At 49.6% G+C, this 27,998-nt stretch overlaps 1 protein-coding gene across 4 annotated transcripts; it reads right to left on the reverse strand.

Moving 5' to 3' along the window:
* Positions 1-9: 9 nt before the first annotated feature.
* PAK6 (p21 (RAC1) activated kinase 6) lies at positions 10-27,998 on the reverse strand. Of its 4 annotated transcripts, none has more exons than XM_061370999.1 (12): positions 27,943-27,998; positions 27,483-27,681; positions 26,815-26,879; positions 21,393-21,580; positions 17,228-17,436; positions 11,720-12,337; positions 7,205-7,696; positions 6,503-6,636; positions 3,659-3,785; positions 3,299-3,424; positions 2,519-2,653; positions 10-300 (listed from the first exon to the last, which is right to left on the reverse strand). In XM_061370999.1, the coding sequence occupies exons 5-12, from the start codon at positions 17,429-17,431 to the stop codon at positions 133-135; spliced, it is 2,004 nt and encodes a 667-aa protein (XP_061226983.1). In that variant the 5' UTR covers positions 17,432-17,436; positions 21,393-21,580; positions 26,815-26,879; positions 27,483-27,681; positions 27,943-27,998; the 3' UTR covers positions 10-132. The 4 variants fall into 4 exon arrangements, with proteins under 4 accessions (XP_061226983.1, XP_061226981.1, XP_061226982.1 ...); XM_061370997.1 differs by having other exon boundaries at positions 21,390-21,580; XM_061370998.1 differs by lacking the exon at positions 21,393-21,580.

Genomic DNA, 27,998 nt, shown 5'->3' on the forward strand with positions numbered 1-27,998 from the left:
AAGTGACAAGTTCCAAGCACCATTCCCGGGGCGAGAGTGCCCTGCTCATGTGTCAGGATTAACAAAACCTCTTGATCCCGGTGACTCCGGGTTTAGGAACCATCACTTGCCCTGCCATTTCCCTTGGGCAGGTCAGCAGGTAGAGGTCCGCTTCCTGTACTGCTGGATGAGGGGGACCAGGCACTCGGGAAGTCCTGTCTGGAGCAGAAAGGGGTGGTCCAGAAGCTCTTGGGCCGTTGCTCTTTCCAGCGGATCCCGGGTCAGCATCCTCTCCAAGAAGTCTCTTAGGACTGGGGAGGTCTGTGGAAAAGCAACCAGGTCAAACCCCCAAGGAACCATGCAACAACAGGCTGCTGAGGGGGATTTGGGTAAAAGAGCCTGTGCTTCCAGCTTTGCAGCCCTGCTTCTCTATAGGACACAGCATGAGGAAGCATCCGCCCATGCTGCAGCAGTGCCTTTCTGTCACTGGTAGCACAAGGTTTGTTTTAATGGGGCACAGCAAGCTAACACCCAACAGCCAGACCCTTCCATCTCAGTTAACTATTTCCCATTTTCTTATTTAATCTTTCCTGCCTCTAAACTCAACAATTCACCGGGTTTCTGCCCCCAGTGCCCATCACATCACTGGTGAGCAGGTCATTCTTTTACTGGCCACAGACTGAGGAAATGGAGCAGTTCAACAGGATTCCCAAACTGGTGCTGGGAGCCTGGAGGCCTGATGCTGCAGGTACAAGAAGCTGAAGCACAGTGTACCTAAAACCACCAGCAGCTTCGTGCTTTGCAAGAGGTATAAAAGCCCATTGGGCAGCCAGCCCCAAGAGCCACTCGAAGGCTGAGCATCTCTTGCTGGGGGTAATCCTCTGCATCATTAAAATGGAATAAAACAATCAGCCTGGCATGTATTTAATTTAATGCCACTAATTACACCCACTTCAGACTGGGGGGCGTTTCCCAGCTCTGATTAACGTGGACGTAGCTCATGGAATGCTCTTCACACTGAGCCACTGCTTATTTTACAAGCGCTTTGAACGGTTTCATGGTGATTGCTAGAGGGAGGAGGCACAACAGAGCTCAGTACGAGCACCAGGATTGATCACTGCCCATAAATCAACTTTGACTTTAGGAACGCAGCACACATCACCCCAGGTGGTGCCTGTTCAACCTGCTCTACCCATCCTAGAGTCCTTGACCACAGTGCACCATTAACTGCAATCGGGATGGATCCACAGCTGGTGCTGAGCTCTGCTCACACAGCAGGGAGATGGGGGGACCACGGCCACTGGCCTGCTAACCCAGGGCTCTGCTGGTGCCAGTTTGCTCCCCAGGACAAAGTGGAGCAGAGCAAGCCTCTGAACACCTCTGGCTTTCACAGCCTGTGCAGGGTCATCTCACCACCTAAGGTGGGTGATCCCAACCAGCGCAGCCAAGGGGTGCAAGCCCTGGGTCCGGGATGTGCCCTTGAAGTGCAGATCCCTGTTGGAAAGAGGGCAGAGCAGCTGTGGATGGTGAGTGTCTGCTGTCAGTTCTGCAGTCTGCTCTGCTAAATAAGTCACTTTTAGCAGCTGCACATCCTCTGCTGAACTGGAAAGGCCCAACAGCTCAGGATGCTGCAGAGCTGGGTGATCTGAGAGCCTTGGGCTCAAATGGAAGGAGGACTGGCTCTAAGTGGTGACTGGCAGCCTGGAGAAGAGAAGGCTGCGTGGAGACCTCAGAGCAGCTTCCAGTATCTGAAGGGGGCCTATAGGGATGCTGGGGATGGACTCTTCATTAGGGACTGTAGTGACAGGACAAGGGGTAATGGGTTAAAACTGGAACAGGGATTGGATCTAAGGGAGAAGTTCTTTCCTGTGAGGGTAGTGAGGTACTGGAATGGGTTGCCCAGGGAGGTTGTGAATGCTCCATCCCTGGCAGTGTTCAAGGCCAGGTTGGACAGAACCTTGGGTGCCATGGTTTAGTGTGAGGTGTCCCTGCCCATGGCAGGGGGTTGGAACTGGATGATCTTAAGGTCCTTTCCAACCCTGACTGTTCTATGATTCTATGAAAGCTAATCACTGTGTTTCTTATGCCACTGCTACTCTGCCGTATGGAATCATGAAGCTGAGCTCATCTTCAAAGTGGCTGCAGTATCTCCATGAGCTCTCCTGTTCAAACCATGATGCAACCTTTGCAGTCCTGAAAGCCACGAAACTGGAAACTCTCAAGAGCAATCCTCCTATTTACTTCCATAGAAGATGAGCTACTCTATCAGCCTCAGCCAGATGTTAACTCTTGGGTCCGCCTGAAGCAGCTTTGATTTGCATTACCAGGTTGATGCCCAAGTGACCTTACATTATCAGGGCTATTTCCCAGAGCAGCCACTAGCTGTCAGCACCAGCTTGCAGCCACTGAGGCACCAGGGCCAAAGAAGTTCACCAACATGTGCTAGCAGGATGACTTTCACACGGGCTCTACTGGGAACATGATCGGATCGGGATGTTTCCCCATGATCACCATCAGGTTCACATGGCAGTATGCTCACCCTGTGGAAGTTCTTCAGCTTGGGAGGAGGACTGTCACGGAGCCTCTTCATTGCCTGCACTGGAGAGTCACTAAAATAGGGGGGTTCTCCATCCACCATCTCTATCACCATGATCCCCAGAGACCAGATATCCACCTGCGGAAGCCCATGTCAGGTCAACACACGATTCAGAGCAACAGGTCCTTGCTTTGCTGCTTCCCCAACAACCCACCCCTGACAAACGGCCCTGAGAGTAAAACATTAACCCATTCCCATTGCTGCCGTTGGACTGTTAACAAAGAGCTTTCCAGCTAGGACTGAGCCTCGCTGATGTTGCAACACGGAAAGGTCTGCAAGCAACTGCTTGTGCTGCTCCTGGCTGGTTGGTTGGTGAGCAGCACTAGTCATTCTGCTGCCACTGCCTGTAAAGCCAGAGCTCACATCTGTGCCTTCCCTCCTCTCCTCCCCTCCCTTGATGGCACTGATTTACTGATCCATATCATGCCACAGGCTGCTCCCTGCCAGCATCTGTCCACACGAGAGCACGTACAAGTCTAGGCCAAGCCTCAGGTATAAGAATAGAGCAAGTTTATGCCTCGTTCCCGGAAGGAGAACAACCTGTTCTGCTCCTGTTTCCAGAAATATTGATATAAATATTGATACCATCCCGATCAAGCATGGAGTCAGGATTGTATTGGTATTTTAAACAGGCTCTTCCTAGAAAAGCCAACAGTTCTTTTCCTGTGACACTTCAGGATACGATCTCCTACCTCCTCCGGCATCGGGGAAGCGGTCCCTTACCTCGGTAGTGTATGGTATCCTTGCAATAACTTCTGGAGCCATCCAGTAGGGAGTACCTACTAGGGACTTCCTCTTGGGTACATCTTTACTGATCTGAGCACAGAAGCCAAAATCTGAGAGCTTGACCTGTGCAAAGAGAAAAGGAGCCAAGCTTAAAAACACTTTTGGAACAACATAGAATCATAGAATAGTTAGGGTTGGAAAGGACCTTGGAGGGGAACACCAGAGACAAAGACAAAAGGGAGTGAGAGGTCTGTGAGCCTCTTGTTCACAAAGGAGGTTGTGAACAGAAAGGACACAAGGAGACAGGCTGAGGCTGCAGCAGCAGGCGGCAGGAAACCGTCTGCCTGAGGAACATACCCTTCCATCCAGCGTCAAAAGGATGGAGTCGCTCTTAATGTCTCGGTGAATGACCCCCTGAGAGTGAAGATAGGTGAGAGCCTGCAGCACTGATTCACACACTGTGGCAATTTGCTCTTCATTTAGCCTGAAATGAGAGGATACAGAGGGTTAACTGCATTGCACTGGGCAGTTGACAGTACTCGTCCACAGGTCCTCTTTGGAGGCATAGTGCAATGTTGAAGTTGAGCTGCAGATACATGCTTTGGTTCTCCATGACCATTACTGTCTCACTTTTACTGCTCTTCTATGACTGCCTTTTACTGTTGAAAACATCCCTGCCCCAATGGTTAGCAATCTGAAGTTTTCATAAGTCTAATAGAGAGAAATTGCATTGAAAGTCTTGTCTCAATTCATTCTGGAAGATGCTGTTTCAAGCAGTTCTGATAGGAAAGCCTGCTTCTTTGTGCCAAGGTGCCATAGGAACTGTTGAGACAGCTTTTTCTTAAGCCAATGTATTAAAGCCATTATTCACAGGGCTCATTGTGCAACTTTATCCAGCAAGCACCTAAACACATCATTTGAGAGTGAATATGGGGATCCTTTACAGGTTTCGTGCAGCCAGATACTTTGGATGCTCTTATATCCAACTAAAGGCATCACAGACTACAAGGAGGGAAGACACTCCTGAGAGTTACCACTCTCTCTGTTAGCACACCTTGAGTACAAGCAGTGACAAATGTATCCTTCCATTGGTTGGTTGGTATTCCATACCTTACTCTACCAAACTGACCATCTCACCAGGACACCTACGTGTAGCTGCACTGTGCCACGCTGATGGCAAACACATCGGAAGGATGGCAGGGGCTACTTGTCATTTAGCTTGTAAAAGGAGAAGGGCAAAGGCTAAGTGAGGGACTACCCCAACAAAGAACCTAACCTGCATAGAAACAGTGCTCTTCATTTCACAGTGAGCTCTGTGGTTCTCGAAGATAACGAGAAGTATGCTTTCAGCTTGTCACGTATGGAATTTGGTTTCAGTCAAGTGATTACATAGTGCAAACCAGATTACTAGAGGATTACCTCACTCCTGGAGATGCAGATCAGTTATCAGCCTCAGCAAGTGTTTAATGAGTGCAATGAGGGTATTTTCCTCCCTGTGAAAAACTGATAAAGGCTCGCAGCTTACCTTTGATAAATGCTATGCTTAGAACAGATCCTGTTTCCACTATGTGGAAAAACAAGCATTCATTAAAAGCTTCAAAGGAAGGCTTCATAAAGTAACTCACATCTAGGTTGAGCTCCCGCAATGGAATTCAGTCCCATCGGTGGGTATAAACCACCCAGACCCTCCATAAACCTCTTCAGAACATTTCTCTCTCCTTCCATTGCTCCTAATACCAGCTGAGCGCTGCAGGAGTTTCACTGGCTCTGCAGTGCCACAACTCAGCACTCTGCAGGCTTAACCTTTGCTTCCCAAACTTCTCATAGAATCATAGACTAGTTCGGGTTGGAAAGGACCTCAAGATCATCCAGTTCCAACCCCCTGCCATGGGCAGGGACACCTCGCACTAAACCATGGCACCCAAGGCTCTGTCCAACCTGGCCTTGAACACTGCCAGGGATGGAGCATTCACAACCTCCCTGGGCAACCCATTCCAGTGCCTCAGCACCCTCACAGGAAAGAACTTCTTCCTTAGATCCAATCTAAACTTCCCCTGTTTCACTTTTAACCCGTTACCCCTTGTCCTGTCACTGCAGTCCCTAATGAAGAGTCCATCCCCAGCATCCCTATAGGCCCCCTTCAGACACTGGAAGGCTGCTATGAGCCGCTGGAGATGTGGCTCTGAACTCAATGCTGGAGGGCCTGGCCAGCTCCAAGTGTCCAAGACACTCCTCATCCATGGGATTGTAGAGGCTACAGAGGACAAGGTGCTCTTTACAGCTCCCAGACACACCACAGATACACTTCAAAGCAGAGAAGCCAAAACCCAACAGAGCAAGATATGTGCCTTAAATCCACGCCAGGCCAGTCAAAGCACGTAAGCGAATTAAAGGCATACTGTGATTAAAAAGAAGTAAACACAATTAGCGTTAGCAATACTGCCTAATTGTAACCCAATTCAGATTCTGAGTGTTCAAAGAAGGAAAGCTCATCTTACAGACTCCCTTGGTCAGTCTTTTCATCAGCGTTCCCTGCACCAGTCTTGCAGGATTGCTTGGGAGCAGGAGAAGGGTGCTCCAGGGTCATGGGTAAGACACAAACATCATAACTGCAGCACCAGAGCACCTTGTGATTGGGACTCTAAAGGCCATCTGAGAACAGCTTCTTTGCCCTACAGAAATACTTGGGGCCTTAATGAATATGAAGTGGTGTGGATGGGAAAACAAATTTAGGAGAGTGTCCGGTAGTTGCTATCTTTAGGCAATGAAATTTGGGAAGGAGTCCAGCTCTCCAGGCTCTGCTGCACTTCTCCAGAGGAGTTTGCCACAAATTCAATCTCACTGAGGTTGTACCACTGACAACTGTTTCTGGGTGCTCTTTAATACGTATTCAATGAGCTTCCTGGCCAGAATTCAACAGAAATAGTAAACACTCCTCTTTATGGGTACTGTATTTCACAGGGAAGGTTATCAAGGAGATAAATAGCAAGTATCGAAAGGGATGTCCAGTAAATGAGGCTCCTTCTACATCAGAAGCATTATCCCATACTTGAAATGAATGACAATTAAGAAGTGTAGTGGTTTCAGAGCACTGCAGACACAAGGTCTGAGGGAAACCCTTCTTCCCAGAGCTCTCCACTCTCCTGCTTTTCCCTGTCAGCTGGGAACACAGGCGCTGATGCGTCGGATTCAGCTTCATACCTGATCTGAGACACGATGTCTGTGAGGGCTCCCCCCTGTAGGAACTCCATGAGCACCCAGAGCTCCTCTCCCACCAGGTAGCTCTTGTACATCTCCACGACGTTGACGTGTTGATAGTCCCTCATGATCACCACCTGTAAAAACACAGTGAACACTTGACCACCACCAAATCCCTAACGACATCTAGTCTTACCTAACAAAGCAAGTATGCACAACCGTACCTATGAGTACAACACAGTAGCCTTCACGCCCCAGTCATTTCCCTTCCAGCATATAGGCCATTTGGGGCCTATAGGGATGCTGGGGAGGGACTCTTCATTAGGGACTGGAGTGATAGGACAAGGGGTAATGGGTTAAAACTGAAACAGGGGAAGTTTAGACTGGATATAAGGAGGAAATTCTTTCCTGTGAGGGTGGTGAGGCACTGGAATGGGTTGCCCAGGGAGGCTGTGAATGCTCCATCCCTGGCGGTGTTCAAGGCCAGGTTGGACAGAGCCTTGGGTGCCATGGTTTATTGTGAGGTGTCCCTGCCCATGGCAGGGGGTTGGAACTGGATGATCTTAAGCTCCTTTCCAACCCAAACCATTCTGTGGTTCTATGATTCTATAACGCCATTACAAGGAGATGCCTCCTGCTCTCCCCTTCTCTTTACCACACTGGTTTCACGGTGGGCAGCAGAACCGCTCCCATCTCCACCCTCACCTCATTAAAGAGGAGCTCCCGGCGCTGCTGCTTCCTCAGGTCCATCATCTTCACCGCCACCTGCCGCCCCGAGTGCTTCTCGCGAGCAATGCACACAATGCCCGTGGACCCTTCACCAATCTTCACGTAGTTCTCCAGCAGCGCCCGGGGATCCCCTTGGTCCACAACCATCCTCAGGGCAGCCTTGAACTGCTCGTGCGTCACCACCACCGGGTCCTCGCCGCCCAGCTGCCCCTTCCCAGCAGGGTCCTGGGGAAGGTGGAGGTTGCTGGAGCTCGTCTGCGTCTGCCTGTTCCGAGGAGAGCCAGCAGGGGAGGGCCTGCCCTGTGGCACTGCCGTCGCCTTCTCCACCGGTGGGGACTTCTGTGGGGTCCCAGCTTCTGAGAGCATCCTGGGGAAATCGGATGCAGGCTGGTCCGGGGGAAGAGACTGCGCCTTGGCTGCGGGGCTGCGCGGGGAACCCCAGTGCTGGGGCCTGAAGAGAGCGGTAGGCTTTGAGGAGAGCAAAGGGAGTGGAAGGAAGGAAAAGCAATGGTTAGATTCATAGAATCATAGAATAGTTAGGGTTGGAAAGGACCTTAAGATCATCCAGTTCCAACCCCCTGCCATGGGCAGGAACACCTCACTCTAAACCATCTCACCCAAGGCTCTGTCCAACCTGGCCTTGAACACTGCCAGGGATGGAGCATTCACAACCTCCCTGGGCACCCATTCCAGTGCCTCACCACCCTCACAGGAAAGAATTTCCTCCTTAGATCCAATCTAAACTTCCCCTGTTTCAGTTTGAACCCATTACCCCTTGTCCTGTCACTGCAGCCCCTAGATTCTTGAGAAGAAAGAAGTGTCAGGAACCAGCTGGGTGCTATCCCACTCTGGCCAAGGGCGTTTTGTGGCAGATTGGAGTCAAGAGCTCTGGGCTCTTTCCTTTCTGTTGGGTTCTGCCCAACGTTTGGTCAATGAGAAACTGAACCTGGCCTGGCTTCAGCGTGCACTCACAGCCAAGAAACCACCCAAGTGCTAGGCTGCATCTCCAGAGCATGACCAGTGGTCAGGGGAGGGGGTTCTGGCGTCCTCAGCATAAGGACATGACAGTGTTCAAGGCAGGTTGAACACCGGGCACCATGGTCTAGTGTGGGGCATCTCTGCCCATGGCAGGGGGTTGGAACTGGATGATCTTAAGGTCCTTTCCAACCCAAACCATTCTATGAGTCTATGAACATAGGCTGCATGACTAGGGGAAGCCCCGTGGATGCAGGTTTTCAGGGATCAGTTACAGGATGGGTGCTATGCTTTAAGGACCCCCAGATGGAGGCAGTTTAAAAGGGACCTTTTAAAACACATACCTTCAAAATAAATACCAGATAAACCCCAGACCCCCAGGAAGAGCCAGCTGCTCTAAAGCATTCCGAGCTCGCCATCAGAGCTCAGGGCAACCTGTGCTGCAGAGAATGCAAAAATCCTTTATCCCTCTGCGCCTCTGATCTCCCTATATGTAAAAGGAAAGAGGATCCGTGCCAAAGCTGTAAATCACTTTGATGTCTTGGCCTAATTCCCTTTGGGTAATTCTGCTCTGCCTACTGAAAACTTCCCCTGCGCTTTCCACTGGTACCTGCAGAGCATTCCTGTCGATCAGGCATGGAATTAGCACTGGGGTTTGGGAAAGAGCCTTCAACCAGGATAGCTCTGTGTGCATCCAGTGTGAGGCTTCAGCCATGGAGGAGTATCCACCTTGGCATCCATTGGCTCTGCACTGACTGGTGATGAATTCGGGTTACCTGTGCTCCTTCCCAAAGCACTCCAGGTTTGGGAGACCTCCCACTCAAGCACCAACCTGGCCCAGCCCTGCTTAGTTGAGGAGATGCACTAAGATCCCAGCCTGCAGCAATGTGGCTTCGGGATACACATTCCCATGCTAACACTATGCACAGGGCTCCTAAGGAGGATAAATCTTGAAGGGCTGGAAATGTTAACTGCTTAAACTCCAACACCATGGAGCAAGGTTTAAATTACATTATCTACTTAGCTCTATGTAAAGTAATGGTGGGTCTGCCAAAGTAGCAACTTCAGAAGGAGCCAGCCAATCATTTATATTATAGGGCAAAATAAAAACTTCAAAGCAGCAGCTTTTTCTCTCTCACAATTGAGACAGATTATTAATAAAGTTAATAATATGCACATGGGAACGGAAACCTCCCAGCAGATAGAGCTCTTGAAGGGCTCTCATCCTGCCCGTCTCAGACAGAAAATAATTGTAGAGTGTTTCATTCCAGGCACTTTGGGTTTAATCAAGGATTTCTGTCAGCAGTGAAATCTGCATAAGCCTCACACAGGGCTCCTTCTCCCACAGGCACACAGGAGCCCTGGAAGCCTGAGTGAGCAGCTCCTGGCCCTGCGGAGCGGGAGGGCACAGGCACAACCTGCCTCCTTCCTCCTCCTTCAGCAGCTCCACCCCTGCAGCCTGCACAGACACGCTCATGGCAACGAGGGCTTCATTTCCCAACTCTTGTTTTGTCTCAGCAGGGAGAGGGAAAACAGAGCAGGAGGAAGAAAAGAAGGGTTTATGTAAGCTAGAGCACGCAGAGGGCACACAACACGCGTGCGAGCTGACACACGCTTGCCTAACCACGTGCAGGCGTCGTTTCCTGCTCCCATCATTTGACAGCCCCTGTAGAGACACAGTCTGGACACTCTGAGATGTCACTGGGCCTCCCACTCCTCCTCCCTCGTGTTAAGCTGAAAGGAAAGAGCATCCGACCTTCCCATGGTGACTCTAAGCAGTGCGTCAAGGCGCCCACCTCCCCGTTTTCAGCCAGCTGTACCCCCATGCGTTTCCTCCCCAGTGATGCGTTTCTCATACATCACAATTACATGTCACCGCCTCCATCTGGGGGGGAGAATAAGGTTTTCATCAGAACAGCTTAGAAGAAACAATTGCCAGTGACAGCAGAGATCCCTCACGGGAGCAGGGAGATGGTCTGGAAAACCTCAAGGTCTTTGCTGCTCTTCTCCTCTCACACAGTTGAATTCAAACACCCAGGAGCCCGCACTGTTTGACTGGTAACCTCTGCTCTTCCTCATCAAAGTGCTGTGGCAAAGGCACTCTTGTAGAGAAGAAAGAAGGGGTCAGTTCTAAGTACTCAGGACTGGCCTCTGAGCAGCATAGATCACCCAGAGACACCAAGAGCAATGGGTGCAGTCTGTGCTACACGAGAACTGCATTCCTATAAACCTCACTCACTCAGAAAGGGGATGAGCAGGGAGAAGGCTGTGTCTGAAAGCCTTGAGCCTGATCCTTATGCACGCTGCAAGAAGCCAGGTCGGAGCAAGTCCCACCCCACAATACACTATGGAACACTCAGTGTTGTTGGTTCCTGTTGTCTCTCTCCGAGTTCAGGAGCTCCACATCTGTTAGAAATGAGCCTGGCCAAGCACCAGCCCAACCTCTGAAACCACCCAACAGCTCTGCAAGGACAGGGAGTGCTGGGTTAGACTGGGATGGATTACAACAGTGGCCTCAAGGGCTGCATTTCCTATCCAGTAACAAGAACCAGAGGTTTTCTCCTAGTTCAAGTGAGTCACTCGTTCAGGATAGCTTTCCTGGGGGAGATGGAGCTATGAGCTGTCCCACCCTCACCAAAACCCAACGGTCAGATATCCCATAGACAGTCCTCTGGGTTCCTATCGTAGGCAGCTTGGCAGATAGAGCTGCAGCCAGCAAGCTCTCCCGAGGCAGTTCTGTTTTGCAAAGGCAGAAGAATACATTACTATGGTAAATGATGGCAATTCCCCAAATGGCAAAAGCACATTTACACTCACACAAAGCATCTAAGTTATGCCTTTACTATATAGAGGGGCAAAAATAAGGAAGTCCCCAGCCTCCTGCAAGCACAGCTCCACTGATGAGACTTTCTCATGTAGATCTGGTTGCTGTTCTGTGATGCTTAGGCACCCTACACATTCCCCTTGACCAGGTCTGGTTTGATTCCACCATTAATCACAACAATAACAGATGGTCCCATATGAAGATAGGCTGAGAAAGCTGGGGCTGTTCAGCCTGGAGAAGAGAAGGCTGTGTGGAGACCTCAGAGCAGCTTCCAGTATCTGAAGGGGGCCTATAGGGATGCTGGGGAGGGACTCTTCATTAGGGACTGCAGTGACAGGACAAGGGGTAATGGGTTCAAACTGAAACAGGGGAAGTTTAGATTGGATATAAGGAGGAAATTCTTTCCTGTGAGGGTGCTGAGGCACTGGAATGGGTTGCCCAGGGAGGTTGTGAATGCTCCATCCCTGGCAGTGTTCAAGGCCAGGTTGGAAGAGGCCTTGGGTAATATGGTTTAGAGCGAGGTGTCCCTGCCCATGGCAGGGGGTTGGAACTGGATGATCTTAAGGTCCTTTCCAACCCAAACTATTCTATGATTCTCTGGTGTTTGCAATCAGATTTGTGCAGCTGTGAAAGCAACCTCTGCAACTGGGAATTCAACATCGCCCTCACCAAACCCCACTGAAAAACTCTACCTTCATCTGCAGGGCAGGGCCTGGCTTGTTGGAGCCACTGGAGGAGGGGAACACGCTGCGCAGGAGCCTCCTCTTCAAGCTGTTCTCCCTTGATTTGGAGCTGGGGCTGCCCTCCCCTGAGGGCCTGGAGTTTGCCTGTCGGACCAGACAAGGCTGAGGCCAGCACTCATCTGAGCTCTTCTTGCCTGCCTTCTCGCTGTCCCCTGGCAGAGCCGGCATGGGCTGCAACCCAGCGGCACGCTGGAGGCAGCTGCCATCAGCACCCTGGAACTCGGAGGGCCCCAGGGACTGGGCTTTCATTACCATTCCATTGGGATGAGGCTGCCCTTCCAGTCGGGGTTTATAGTCTGGCCACATCGTCTGCCTCCGGGTCACCTTGGCCCCACCGTTGCAATTGAGGTAGTTTCCATATTTGTCTGCCCAGTCTGCTTCAGGACTCTGAAGGTACATGTCGGGGGGTCTGTCCTCCCCCAGCAGCCCCAGGGACTGCGCTCTCCTCCTGCTGGTGGGGCTCCTGCCCCTCAGAGTGTTGGAGCTGATGGCAGAAAGCTTCTGGATGTCGTTGAGTATCCCGGAGATGTAACCTTCCACTTCCACTGTGCTGCCCCTCACCACGGTCTGTGAAACACATGGGGAGGGGGGAAAGGGAGGGTTGGAAAAACAGGCTCAGTTTATCTTGGCAAAGGTTGGATTTTGTTGGTCTGGTCAAAGAAGACTCAAGGAATACAGGAAAAGAGAGAATTTTCATAGAAACATGGGATGGGTTGGGTTGGGAGGGATCTTAAAGCTCCTCCAGCTCCAACCCCTGCCAGGGCAGGGACCCCTTCCACTGGAGCAGCTTGCTCCAAGCCCCTGTGTCCAACCTGGCCTTGAGCACTGCCAGGGGTGGGGCAGCCACAGCTTCTCTGTGCCAGCGCCTCAGCACCCTCACAGGGAAGAGCTTCTGCCTTAGATCTAACCTGAAATTCCCCTGTTTCAGTCTGAACCCATCACCTATTGCTCCAGTCCCTGATGAGTCCCTCTACAGCATCCTTGTAGCCCCTTTTAGACACTGGAAGCTGCTCTGAGGCCTCCACGCAGCCTCTCTTCTTCTGTCTTCTTCTTTTCACTGTCCTTTACTGAGGGGAATTAAACCCAGGCATCTTTGGGTTACATCCTCCTGTCAGAGGCAGCAGAGCTTTCAGCTGGAACAGGGAATTCTGCTGCTGCAGTCATGTTATAAAGGACAACACTCCTAAAAACGTTAGCCAGGGTTATTTTAGCACTCCTGACTCTTCTGGCCGAGACTGTGCTCCGCTACATCACTAACCTGGGCTCACCAAGCTCTGCAGCATGTTGTATGCTCTAGCTGCAAGCATCACCTTGCTATTCCAATACAAGGCTCAGCTCCCCCTGAAGCCCTCTCAGCAGTGTTGTAATCTGCTTCCCTTAGCCTGGTTCTCAACAATTTTTGCTAATGCATCCTCATCCTCACCAGTGAGGACCACACTGTTCCAGCACTGCATCCTCTGCTCCGCCAAGCTATTGGAATGAACAGTGATGAACAAAGGGTCACAGCAGCTCACAACCGCTTTGTAAGCAAGCCATGAAGAGCAAGGCTTCCATCCAAGCAAGCAACAGCACAACGCAAGTAGGACACTTGAACCTGCCGGTGTATTATGCAGTGCTCTACCTTGTTTATTGTGGAACTGAAAAGCTTACAGAAGCTTTTTTAGTGCTGGGAACCAAAATACTTCATTTCTTCATAGAAATTCACAGCATAAGATCACTCCTACTCTTTCCTGAATCTCTGCCTGAAGAAAGTCCTTCCCTAGAGGGATGGCAAGCTCCTGTTTGCTAACTGAGCTCCAGGGATCTTCTAGAGATGCTGAATTAATTACATGGAGCCTAATACTTAGCTGGTGCAAAACAGCAGCTCCAGTAATTTCAATAGAATGCCACTGCAGTGCACAAAATGAGGATCAGTCCCTGCGAGTGACAGGCAGAAGGGAAGATGCTGTCAAACAAGGTGAAGAAAGGACCGTCCAACTCCTACCGCTGCATTCACACCATCACCTGCAGCAGGGAATTCAGCTCTCCTTCAGTCCTGTGGTAGCAATACGCCTCCTTCACCACGTGTATCTCCCTTCCTCCATGGCTGCTGTCAAGCAAACAGCAAACCGAGGACACTACTCCTTAAACTCTTTCCATCACTTCTGCACCAAACTTGATAAGGGAAAATAATAGCAAAAGCAAATGGTCAGAAACCCCGTCTCTGAGATCCATCAGTGGGGTGACAAGAGGCTTCTGTCAGCTCCAATCCATCCATTAGATACGCCAGAGGTATCCATTACAGCAATAAAGCACTCACTTAGGAGTACTAATTCAGAAACGAGTCTGACAAATGTGATCTGCACACCCCCAAGTCACAGGACACACAGCAGGATGCCTCCACACCCCTGCTCGTGCTTGCATGGGCAGATGGGAGAGAAAGAGGCCCTCCTCCAACTGATGAATCTGTGTTAAGGCAAACTGGGACAAAGGATAACTTGAAATGAATTGGGAACAAACACCCAGAGCCAGTTAATCCAGAGTACATGGGCAAGAGTCCTTCTGTAAAGACCTCTATCTAACATGCTCTCCAAGTACAAGTCTCCAAGGCAGATGCTAAGGCCTCTGTAGAAAATCCACTCCAGTGCTCACCCCAGCTCCTAGCTAAAAACTTCCTAAAATGAGGCTGTAGTCACCCTGCTTGCCTTCTAGTCCATCAAGTCAGTCCTCAGTGGACAGAGAGGACCAGAGCTGGCTCTACTTTGCAGCTGTGTTCAAAGGCTGCAGCAGATTAATGCAGCAGGATGCTGAAGAGGGGCTTTTCATCAGGGACCGGAGCAATAGGCCAAGGGGCGATGGGTTCAGACTGAAACAGGGGGGATCCAGGTTGGATGTAAGGCAGAAGCTCTTCCCTGTGAGGGTGCTGAGGCGCTGGCACAGGGTGCCCAGAGAAGCTGTGGCTGCCCCATCCCTGGCAGTGCTCAAGGCCAGGTTGGACACAGGGGCTTGGAGCAAGCTGCTCCAGTGGAAGGGGTTGGGGTTGGACCTGGAGGAGCTTTCAGGTCCCTTCCACCCAAACCAGTCTGGGATTCTATGATAGCTGAATCCAGAACTCTCTGTATAAGGGCTCTGCCTAATAGGGCCAATTAACACTTCAAATAAATAATTAAATAAATATAGAATCTTAAATTCATTGGTATAATTCAAAGGGAATTTGTTCAAATGGAGTTTACCAGAAATAACCAACTAAGCTATGCAGTCTAGGAGAGTATCTGCACTTGGACCTAGTGGGGTAAAGAACCCCAGTATCAGTTTAAGATCCTTCTCAAGTTGTTCAACACTGCTGGTATTCCATCTCTGCTCTCAAAGATTTGCACTTCCCCTCAGCTTTTACCATCCACACGTTTAAGAAGTCAGACATGAAAGTACTGACTCGTATTAAACTCCGGATGAACTCCAATAAATCTCTTCGTACCCATTTCTATTCTGACAGTTACATCTCACCCTTCTGAGTAGACTTTTCCTAATACATGAGGAAATGACCTCAGTTTACTCTGGGAATGCCATAGGTACAGTATCAGGAGCCTAAGTGAAGCCAAGATACAGGAGAGAGCTCTCATTTCTCCCTGACCCAAAGCCCGATACCCTGTGATTGATGGAAATTGGGTTGCTTGACATGATTTGCTCTTAATAAATCCATGCTGGCTCCTGGCTATTACCCTGCTATCGCTCAGGAAGTGCTTGCAAATAGATTACTTGCTTATTTGTTCCAGTCTTTTTCTGGAAGTCGAAATTATTCCCACTGATCTGCAATTCCTTGAATTTCATTAGGCCCAGCTGCCTCAAAAACATGGGACTCATCTAGGAAGTCTCATTTCTGTTCGTGTCTTTGCTCTAGCCTGCATTCCCACCACATCATGCTCGTGTTAATTGTGTGACCCCACTGATCACTGGTAACTTTTTCAATAGACTGGAGAAAGAGCATTAAACATTTAAGGGAGACTTCTTAAACGTGTGTGAAGATCCCTCACGGTGTCATCTGTTATTAACTTCCTTCCAAAATGAGCAGGGACAAATTCCTTCCTTCATCCTCCTCCTCCTCCTCTGTGTACTTACCATGGCTCCATAGTGCCCTTTATGTTCTCGGAGAAGAACATCTCTTTTTGTGCCTTGGCCTTCCCGTTTTGTTCCTACAGACATTTCTATCTGCCCTTTATAACTTGACCTAGTTTCCACCCTTCTGAGCAATCCTCCTGCAGTTTAAGCTCATTAGAGAGCTCCTGATCTAACCAAGTTGGTCTCTTATTACAGTTTCTCTCTTCTCTGGATCGTGGTCCTATCTACTACATTTGAACCTCAAAGCACATTCAGGACACCATAAACCAGGAGGCAATACCTCCTCCCTCTTTTCTTCTACCTGCACTTTCTGAGTAAGTTTTTCCTTTCTAAACCAGCATTTTGCTCAGAGATCCTGGTGTGCCATTTAAATTGCAGGTTTGATTTTGCATTAATGCATGCATTATACTAAAATGCACTCCCATTTATTCCCTATGTCTTAAGCCTCTGTACACGAAAAGCTATATATTCATCAGAAAACTTTCTTTTATGTCCCTCCTAAAATCCAAGTAGCATCATCTCTATTTTACAACTTGCCACTGAGATTTTAGGCCCCTGTAGGGTTTTTATTAACCAGGAACAAAACCTTCCCACAAGCTAGCAGGACTTGAAGCACAATAACTCTGCCACTCTCTTGCATTTCGCTTTCCAAGAGGGCATCATGACTCTGCCTCTCCTCACACAGCAGTCACTTACGAACACAGTCTCCTGGTGCCATTATAACAGCCATCTAAATACACCCGTACCAATACAGGGATCAGGAACTTGTTTCTCCTTCCTGAAGGACTTGCTTGAAGGACGTTCTCCTATTTACTATGTCCCACTTTGTGTCCAAACACTGGTTTATAAACCCTTTTAGCCTAACCTTAGTTTAGCCCTGCTCCCTGTTGTGTCTCATTCACTTCACCACCCATGAGCAGCCAGCTAGTGCTGCCCCGCTCCATCCCACTCAGGCTTCCTGTTAACTTCAGCACCAGCCAGATTTGCTCACCCACCAGAATGACACACTTGCTAAACAGCTCTCTCCATGAATTCTCCTCTCTGCTTCCATGGACAACAGCTGAACACATCCCAGGCCCTGTCAGCTACCGTGGGAGCTTTCACAGGTCCTTGGTAGGGTGACAGGCAGCCAGCTGGTTGTTTGAACAGTGACACTATGCCAGCTAAGGACACCACCGTCCTTATTTCTCATGAAGCTACTATTGCCTCAGGGTGGTGTTATCCAAGCCCAGCCCTGGCTATCCACTGATTTCCCTACTGATCCCACCCTTAGCCCCAGTTAAATACATATTGCCTCAACCTGGGCCTCCCCAAGGAGCAGGGAAGCCCAAGGGACAGGGAAGAGTAGGCTTTCTTTCTTACCTTCATCGGCTGGAGTTGCATCCTTGTGATCCTTGAAGGGTCTACCACTGGCTTGGGGCGCCTTAGCGTGTCGAGAATGTTCTGCCATTGAGGTGGCAGGCCCACAAACTTGCCCTCCTTTGGGTCGAAGGAAGTGTGGACACGGTGCTCAAAGTTCTGAGGAGCAGAGATCTCCGGGCGTTTCTTCTTTTTCTTGCGGAACATGGTGCCTGAATCAGAGAAGGCGATGCCATCAGTGCATGTCCGTCAATAGGCCCATCAGTAACATCACATATCAATTGTATCAGTTAATTACACTATACTAAGAACAAGCACCTTAACAACAGAGCTGATCAGCTGTTTTTACAGGTGAGGAAATAGAGGCAACGAGAGAGCAATGACTTGCTCAAGAGCTCATGACCTTTCTCATGCTCTGCCCACTGTGAAGCAGTGCTCCCATTTCAGACAAGGAACAGAGACCTGTATCTATGGCTGAACTCCTACACTTGGCTTCCCTTTCTTCTGCAAATTCATATTGCCCAATATAAGCATTTTAAATACCTGTAAGAGATACGGTCTGGTCCATGCCCGTCGCAGGACGGTTGGAACTAGATGACCTTTCAAGCCAAACCCTTCTCTGATTCTGTGATATGAACCTGGGTTAAATGGCTTTAAAGGCCAGCCAGTTAAACAGTGTTAATTCCACTACAAGCCTGGAATGCAGAGTGGTTATGATGAGGGCTCAGGCTGTCGGCTCACTGGTTACTCCAATTAAGTAAAGTACATTGAATTCCCATTTAAAGACAACAGGGTTGGGCAGCTCTTCCTTTGGCAACAAGAGTGCTTTCTGGCTCTCAGTATTTCTAGCTAAGGCAGAGGGTCTGGGAGAGGGAGGAGGTGGGAGGTGGAAACCAAACCTGTCAGCAGGTAGCTGAAGAAGCTAAAATTAAAACCTAAGCCTCCTTTCCCTTGGGGGCTGAGAGAGACAGTTTGTGTGAAGAGCCATTACAACTGCAACAAGCCAAAAGCAGCTACACTTAAATATACCCTGACACAGGAGACAACAAAAACCTGCACCTAGACTTTATAGCCAAAAAAAAGAGATGTAGATGGCTAGAAATCCAAAAGGTTTAGAGCTTTTTGAGAGTGGGAAGATATAAAGGAAAAGGAAAAACCAGAGCTCCGCAGGCAATCACAGAGGTGGGGAAGCTGGAGTAACTGGAGGGCTACGATGGATAGGCACAATGGCTTCATAAAAGACAGAGAGGGAAGATGGGGTGAGGGGAAGCTACCCTTTCCATGAAGACCCAGCTCAGAGGTAGGGAGATTTCCTATGAAGAGTCAGGCTTTTCAGTGGGAGAGTGGTAGAAGTCAGAGATGACAACAGGAGAGGCGTAACAAGAGAGGTCCCAACTGGATAGAAGGGAGAACATCTTTGTTCCAGGAACAGGACAGTCCAGCATTGAGCAGTCTCCATCCTCAGAGGTTTTCAAGAGCAAGTTTCCTCTTGCAGACGAAGCCCTGAACAACCTGGTCTGACCCTCCAAGAAGACCCTGCTTTGAGCACTGGGTCAGACTCCAGGTCTCTTGAGGTCCCTTCTCCCCTGAGCTGTTCTCTATTCTATCACTTGGTTTGATGGCTTTGAAGTTACAGGTATTCCAAGTTACATTTTCCTATTTGCTGTTGAAGAAACACATTTAATGGGCAGATTGCTGTATTACTGTCCTATGGATGCAGTGGAAGTGATGGGCCCCAGCTCTTCATCTCCTCTTCAAGATGCTGCCAATGCACAGGATGAACTGGGCAATGGGAGCCATCAGAGAGATGGGACAAAACAGACTCGGTGCCAAAATACTTTTAGGTAGTGCAGTGCTAAAGCTCTCTAGTTTGGGAAAAACCTGGACAGGTTTCTTTAAATCATGTCCACCAGTAAGGTGCTCTTCCCTTTCCACTGACAGCTTTAATTTTAGCACTTGCTTCTCACTCATACTCTTAAAGTCCTGAATGTTGGCTTGCCATCAGGTAGAGAAGCTTTGTCACTTCAACTCTGTAATGTTCAGCACTGCAGTGGTCACTCTTCCCCTGTACAGGACCTCAGCTTCCCACTGTTTGTGCTGAATAAATACTCACAGGGGTCAGGGACACAGAACATGTACAGAGATAAGGCATTGTGGACACACGGACCCACTTCTAGAGGACACTGGTCTCAAAACTCAGCAAACCTCGAGGGTTTTACCCCACAGTGAAATATGTCAAAGACTGTCCAGGTTGCTCCACTTGAACCTTGTTGAAGGAGCAAAGTGCAGGCACCAGGTCAATGCCAACCTTGCTTCCTAGTGCTGGGCTGAGATCCTGAGAACACGGACACTCTGGCTTCACGTTTGGTTACCGTGAGCCTGCAGTGGCTGCGATGGGAAGTGCTTGTGTGTTGCAGAAGGACCTTTACACCATCTAAACCCACTTGGTAAAGTACAGACCACACACTGACAATGTCCACTGCACTACTAAAGCAGAAGCCTACTAAAGATACCTTATAGTTGAAAAGGAAAGCAAAAGGTTAGGCAAGTAAAAAAGCACTTACAGAAGATGCTGGAAGCAACTGCTCTGCCCAGAAGAGGTTTCACAGCCAGGATAATCTTTGCTTAAAATATGTTCCAATGAAAACCCAAATACATCTTAATGGAGAGATTATGGGAACTGCCTCTGTGCTCCAGGTCTGGATTGCAGCTACTCACAGTGATTCATAGAGTCACAGAGTGGTTTGTGTTGAAAGGGAACTTAAAGCTCACCCACTTCCAACCCCCTGCCACGGGCAGGGACACCTTCCACTAGAGCAGGTTGTTCCAAGCCCTATCCAACCTGGCCTTGAACACACAGAGGGCAATTCTGTATGGAAAACCAAGCACAGACAACCCGGGAAAGGAAAGGTATTCTAATAGCTCATGGTGTTAGTACTGTTCAAACCCACAGCTGGTGCTACTGAGGAGCTTTCACAGCCTCCAAGGAAAGCAGGAAATATCTCTGTAGTATTACATCAAGTGCTTCAGTTCTGAATCATTGACTACATGTCAGGCCTGACAGCTACTTGATCCACCAGCACAGGGGTATTTCCAGACAGAGAAATGGTACCATGTCAACCAGTACCCTCCCTTCTCTCGCTCCTAAGTCTCACAGCTTCATTCCTCATCTCCATAAAGAGAAGATATTCAGGGCACAACACACAGTGCCTTCCAAGTTTGCTCTTTATCTGCTTCAGGTGGCCAGTAAAATGTGGTGTTACAACCATTAGCACTTGTAGTATCAACTGTTCTCTGACCATGTCACTCATTTCCCCTGAAGGAGAACGATTCCGGCTCAACTAACTCAAGATGCAGATCTGGAAAGCCCAGGTGATATTTTGGCCTCAAAGAGAGCAGTGGCTCTGTGCCAGCACATCAGTTTGCATAAGCACAAACACTACATTTGTATACTCACATTCAGCCAACACCTGGACTCCACCTAGATCCTCTATACAAAGCGTGCTTCCTAAACCCAGCCAGAAGCATCTACTCATGTCATGGTCAGTGTGAGGGTGAGGAGCTGACATGGCCTGACTCTACCTTCTGCCTATAACAGACATCTTAAAACCAGCAAAATGTAATCAACTCCAAACCCAACACACCCCAGGGTATCCACTGACATTTGTTCCATAGAGTCAGCATCAATCTTTGCTTATACAGACGCTGCTGTATCAGACAGGTGGTTTAAAGGTACCACTGCATTAAGAGCAAATGAAAGGAATACACTAAAAATAGTTACTTGAAAGCCAATGAACTGCAATAATCGGTGGAGGTTTTGCCTTTCATTGAGAAGGTCTGGATTTAAGCAGTCTGCTTGCACTTGTGGTTTTCATGCACAAGCTGTTTACTTGTATTTCCAATAGCCAGCTAAAGCATGTTGCAATACAATACATAAATCAGGCCTTTTCTCAGTCAGTCAGAAACGCAGAACAACATTTTATGCAGAGAAGGTTTTGTAAATCAAGCCAAACCTGTATTTAAACGCAGACAGCATCCCTTTAATACAACAGCACAAATCCCGTGACACTGATTTTATAACCCTCTCCTAGACTTTAGTCTTTCCTTCACTGCTGACAACTGCACCGTACGAAATGGCACAAACAGAAATAAGAAAAGTCACTACCACAAGACAAAAGCAGTCGGAGATTGGGATTCTCTCAGCGATCCATTCCTGCTGCCTGGGAAACCACGTTGGGTTTTCAACTCCACACAGAGCTGCTCCTAGAGGATACAGTTCCCAAAGCTGTCACATCTGCCAGGGAGCATGAGAAAACATCCCCCAGCCAGCAGATCCAGAGCAAGGGGAGGGATCGGCTGGGAAGGAGGGGCAAGGAGAGAGAAGGGTCAGGCTCGGAGGAGAGGAAGGGGTGGGCAGATTGAGGATGGGAGAGGGAAAGGGGATTGAGAGTTGGGAAGGGAAAGAGGAATGGCCGGGAGCCAGGCAACCCGGGGAGCAGGGCACAGGGAAGAGCCAACCCCACTGCAAAACAGGAGTAGATAAACGTTAGCAGGAATTGCTCGCTGAGACACGCGGGTTCAAACACACACAGCAAGCAGCATGCACTGTCATCGCACCCGACCTGCCTCCACCCCCCCATACAGTCACACACACCATTAGCAGAGATGCACTGCACTTATCCCTGTCCGTGTTCCCCCACACCTCCCCTCGCTGACAGCAAGGCAGCAGAGCTACTCCAGCTCAGTTGGGTAGTTCCCAGTTAAAAATAAGCTTTCCCTCCCCCTGCTCGCTGCAGCAACCCACCGCGCTGCTCGGTGCCTGTGGCTCTGCTATCGCGGATCGCGATGCTGCTGCTCTCTGCATTCCTCCCTCCCCACACGGCAGATAACGTCGGTCCCTGGGCTGGAGGAGCCATTCCCCTGATTGCTGATATGTCAGACCACTCAGGACAGCGACAGGAGGATGGGGAGAGGAGGACAACCCTTCCGACAGGACCTGGGGGACTGCGCTATGGAGGTTGAGTTTGGAGGAGGAAGATGAAGAAGATCCCAAAGAAGCCACCAATTAAACGGGAAACCATTTCCATACCCTGCCACAGGTCGCTGTCACATAATGCATTTCAAATGCAGCACAAGTTAAATAGGCCACTCTCAATGCGTGTGCTCACGCTTATGTATGTGTGAACATGCACACAGGGTACTTCAGTGTGTTTGGTACCTCCCAAATCCTAATGCTTGCCCTCCTGAAGTTTCTGACATGACTCCTGTTTCTAACAGGCCATAAAGGTTCAGAGCAGTGGGCAGACCAAGGAAAACGACAGGTTAATTCCCTGGGGAGTCACAGATCTCAATGCAACTTCCCACAGCGAGGAATGGGAACAGAGGGTGAGCAAAAGGGGGAAAGCGCATGAGCTGGTATCTGAAATGGGATCTAAGAGCAGAGTGCTTGGCACCATGGCACCTTCCACACCGGGCTGCAGTTCTGCTCTTAGCAATCCTGGGTTAGGAACCTCCATTGCTGCTCAAGGAAGAGTGGGTATTCACTTGCTGTGCTGTCACTTCCCCAATGTGGAGTCCTTCCCTTTCCCTCCTCTCTCAGCCCCCACCAGTGTTAGAGCAAACCAGCAGCGCAGCAAACTGATGGGATGCTCTAAATCCTGCCCAAACACACATGCCAGTGCACAGATTAATATTACATTAGACACGAGCTTAGGGGCAGACACACTGGTTATATTGGTGGGTTTCTGCTTGACACACGAGAACACAGCTGCTGGATGGCTTCTGCTGTGCTTGCTCTCAACAGGGTCTGAAGGCCACGGTGCTGCCTCTTTTCCTCCTGCTCCATTTCCTTGCTCATAAATTAGGAGCGAAGCCTGAAACGCAGTGAACGCCTATTTGCAAAGCCTGTTTTGGACGCTGCTCAGTGACATACTTTTAGGTGTGTTTTTAGACCAAATCCATTCCGGGACAGAGAACAGCACTTGCAAAGACCTCTTGAACTTTCACAAACCAGTACAGGCGCGTCCCGAATGCCAATGGGCTTTTTCCCTTGACAAATCCTAGTTTTTCCATTCTCTCCAGTCCCTTCGCCATCCCAGCTCAAAGTCACTGTCCCATGGTGCCAGTCTCTGAAGCTGGGCCCCACCCTGCACAGGTTTCATCTGACCAGACTAAAGGTAAGGAAAGGGAATTATTATTATGCTCATTTGCAGACGAGACAGGACAGAAATGAGTAGCTCAGTTGCTTCCCAGCTACATCTAGATTAGCAGAGCTAAAACAGCTTCCAGGGATGTCTCCTGGCTGCTTTTTAACTCCATATCAAGGCCAGATCCAGGCCCAACACACCCTGGCTTCCACAGGGAGAAAACGTGGGTGCATAGCATGGGTGGGAGCCAAGAGGTGCTCTGACCACACGTTTCATCTCGACACCAGCACGCAGGTCTTGACACCATGACAGAAACCAGAAATCACTCCCAAACCTCCAGTGCAGTCCAATTCCTTCATTATAAGATCAGCCTTTTCCATCTGGGTTTGGGTTTTTAGAGGGTTACAGCTAACAAATACCACCGCAGCACCCAGGGAGGGCTGCAGCTCATCACAGCCTCCTCACCCACAGCCAGCAAGATGAGTGCTGCAGTCATAAAGCTGAGGCATCAGCCATTAAAACAACAGTGACCCTTTTCCCCCACCTTTCAAATACCTTTAAATGTGGCTGTGACCTGTTCTGGAGAGAAAAAACCATGCAACACTGCACCTTTTGACACGTGCCTTACCCATGCACGCTTCACTGTTCCATGCCCATTGTTTCCAATGGGTTTACTGACATTATTTCCAATGGGCTTACTGACATCATTTTGCCATGAAGGATGCATTAGGGTTAAAAACAAGTGGCTGTATTTTGCTGTTAATCCTGAATATCAAAAAGCTTCAAGACAGGGATTAAAGGCTGTGGGGCTTCACTCCACTGTCTTGTGTGACAGATCCATTCAAAATGAGCATCAAAATACTACCAAGATTAGAATAAGAACATTTAAGGCTCTGTCTCTAAGAAAAACCACGTGAATAGCAGCATCTTACATATCAGATAGGAGGTTATGTTGGGACAAGTGCAAGGGGCCACATCTGGCATACTGGGTCATATGACACATGGAGGAGCCAAGGCACTGGGCTGCATCTGGTGGACACGCTCCTTCCAGCAAAGCACTTTGAAACGCGGGGTGCCCCGCTCTGCAGTTCTCTGTGAGCTCCCTCCCACACCATGGACCACAGCCCTGGCTGCCTCTGGAACGCTGGTTATGGGGGGAAGCTGCACGGGTACACGGCACAGACCTTACAGCAGGGAAGCACTCAGCAAGCATCACCGATGGCTTGCACCCAGCCCTGTCCCAGCACAGGCACCGGTGGCCACACACACTCATCAAGCATCACCGATGGCTTGCACCCAGCCCTGTCCCAGCACAGGCACCGGTGGCCACGCACAGTCCTCACTGCAGCAGCACAGCAAAGGGCTGGGAGAGACAGCTCAGTGATCCCCTGGAGCACCCGAGTACAGAGATGCAAGAGTTAAACTTCCTTCCAAACAACACGAAGCAATCTGCGTCCTTATTTATGATCATCGTGTTCTCTCAAAGCGAGACACAGATATATTTAATTGCTGTCAACAGCCTGCGAGGCAGTTTACTCGTGTTATTCCCACAGGATAACTGATGGGAAAACGGCAGCCCAGGCAGTGTGCCCCAAACACGGAGGAGACAGACGAGCTCAGACCCCACAACCTGCCTGACTCTCAGTGCCTTCCTACTCACTGCTGTCAACCCCGAGAGGGAAACCCAAATCAGAACAGCCAAGTCTTCTCCTTGGGAGTATCAGTTACTCTGTTCTGCTTGGAAAGGAAGAACATTGCCATCAGTATGAACGTTCACACAGCATTTCATATGTTAAAAGCTGAGGTGCACTTAGAACACAAGTAAAGATAAATGTAGTCTGCAGTGACGCTGTTCATCAGTTAATTCCAAAGGAATCTCATTACTAACACTAAGTTAAAATGGCTCAGCCTGAGGGGCAATGGAATTCCCTGAGATTTTTGAGGGGCTTTCTGAACTCGAAGCTCAAATCTCTTTCAGCACCCTACATTCACATTGCTCTCTTACACCAGACAAATGGAAGGTGGGTCTCAAAACATCATCATCACTAACGACCAAATGCCAGTGCGTTAGTTCTCAAACCAGACAGAGAAAATACTTTAAACCAGAGCTTTAATCCTTTAAATCAGCCAAGTCCCAATTCTGGACACCACTGTGCTGTGTCCATTATAACTTCAAAGCCAGCGATACTGGTGCAGGAGCAGGGTTAGTACAACAGACAAGAAAGCAGGTCTCCTACCCAGAACCTCCCTGGAAGCTTGCTGTCCTCTCTCAAGCTATCAGTGCTGTGCAGCACAACCAGCTAGTCAGGCTTCAGCTGCCCTTGGTGACTTCAGAGCTGCTGGTCCTGTCCATGTACTGATGCACAGCTCTGGATGTGATCAGACTTAGAATCATAGAACCATAGAACAGTTCGGGTTGGAAAGGACCTTAAGATCATCCAGTTCCAACCCCCTGCCATGGGCAGGGACACCTCGCTCTAAACCATATTACCCAAGGCTCTGTCCAACCTGGCCTTGAACACTGCCAGGGATGGAGCATTCACAACCTCCCTGGGCAACCCATTCCAGTGCCTCACCACCCTCACAGGAAAGAACTTCTTCCTTAGATCCAATCTAAACTCCCCCTGTTTCACTTTTAACCCATTACCCCTTGTCCTGTCACTACAGTCCCTAATGAAGAGTCCATCCCCAGCATCCCTATAGGCCCCCTTCAGACACTGGAAGGCTGCTCTGAGGTCTCCACGCAGCCTTCTCTTCTCCAGCATCTCTATTAGCACCCTCAAGAAAGGCCGTGCGCTGCAGATCTCAGAACCTGCCTGGGTTTTTACTTGCAGTTGGTGTAGGTAAGTCCAAGCTGCTCTAAGCCATTTGCACTAAATATTTCGCTCCTTCCTCTGCTCGTGAATTTCCCTAAGCACATGAGAGAAGTAGGTTAGGAAGTGCTCTCCTTCTGATTGGAGGCAGGACAGCAAACTCTTATAGTTGCTTCTCCCTGGCAACCAAAACCATTTTGTGACCAAGCAAGAGTTATGTTTCTCACTTCTGCAAGCCTAGGCAGCAGGACCCGGATACACGCATACCCCTGTACAAGGAGCAGACTGGAAGCAGGGTTACCAATCCAGTTACTAATAGCTCTTTCCCCTATTGGATCAGCTTTGCTACTAGATACATAAACCATTGCTCACACTTAGCACAGAGGATGTACACACCAAGGCAGTGTAGAGGATTCAAATCAATACCCAGCTTCATCACACTGTCGAGAATGAGACTTTTCAGTGGGACAGGGGTTCAGAGAGAGTCATGCAGCAGGGATCCTTCCCCCAATGGAGGGGCTGACTCAGGTTTTACCCAAGCACAGAACTCATAAAAGCAGAGGAAAACTCAGCAAATACCCTTTTCTCTATGTACATCCCCCCTCCAGCTCACCCAAGAGCTCACACTTACCAGCCACAAACTTCTCTTCTGGTTTGTCAGTACTCTGTCCCCAAATACATTAAAGCATTAGTGTCCTGGCAAAGAGAAAAGCAAAAGCATCAGCAAAGCTCCTTTCTGCAGCTGTAAATACCTTGCTCTTTATGTTGGTTACTACCTGGCACAAATAATTCAGCACAAATGCCCAGGGTAGCTTAACCAGGAGGAGGGGAGCCAGCTTTCAGGGAGCCAAAATCCACTCACGCACCCATACCCACATGAGTACTGCGGGTGAGTTTTAGTGGGCGTGCTGGAAGGCTCCTGGTGGGTGCAGCAGCCAGAGGTCAGGAGTACACACATGCAGGATTTAACCAGGGAGCCAGTAAGGCCTCACAAGATATGATGAGGGTCCTTCAGATACAAGAGATCTCAGAGGAGATGCTGCTATGTCTCCCATAAAGGCAATGAGCATTCATGCTCCTGACATGCTGTCTGCTTTCCCAACCATCATCCAGGGTAATTTTTAACCCCTTCTTCATCGAGGCGTTTTAAGAGCATCACCCTGCAGGATTCAACAACGCATGTTCCTTTCTATATTCCCCATAGTCTTGAGGGTCAATAGGCTCTAAACCCCAGGCACCCCAGACACAAAGGCTGGTCCACCTAAAAGACACTGGGAAGTAAAAACCACAAGATCTTACTGGCAGTCCTGCTGCAACAATGCCCGTAGAGGCCAGTTCCAAGTGAGAGGAGAAAGAAGGGTCTGGAGGGGAACTCTCCCACTGTCATGCAGCAAAGCCGATTGGAGGACGGTGTTGCTGGGCTATAGGAGTAAAGATGAAGTGAAGTCCTTCCCAAAGGAATCCAGCTCCCGGTTTTCCTTCCCTTCCAGGACCATCCCTTGAGAGAAGAAACGTTTATGACCCCCTGAAACCCGTCCCCTCTCGCTCTGCCCTAGGCTGGCACTGCCAACACGGGCTTGGCTCCGGAGGGAAGGGGTTAAGCCGTAGCAGCACAGCCACCGGGGAGCGAAGACGTTAGTTCAAACCGACAACCCGAGTCCCCTGTAAACAGGGGAACAGCAGCCATTAGGGCACGGTCGTTACTGCTTTAAAGCGAGCGAGCCCACGTCGAGCCCCAGGGCTGCAGGAGGGAGCTTACCCCCGGCTCCTCATTGCTCCGCAAGCAGAGGTGAGGTGCGAGCGCGCTGCCCCCGG

Source organism: Neopsephotus bourkii, unplaced genomic scaffold (genome assembly GCF_033783945.1).
Source record: "Neopsephotus bourkii isolate Nb327-2 ecotype Australia unplaced genomic scaffold, CSIRO-AGI_Nbou_v1 NB_1557, whole genome shotgun sequence".
Lineage (NCBI taxonomy): Eukaryota > Metazoa > Chordata > Aves > Psittaciformes > Psittacidae > Neopsephotus > Neopsephotus bourkii.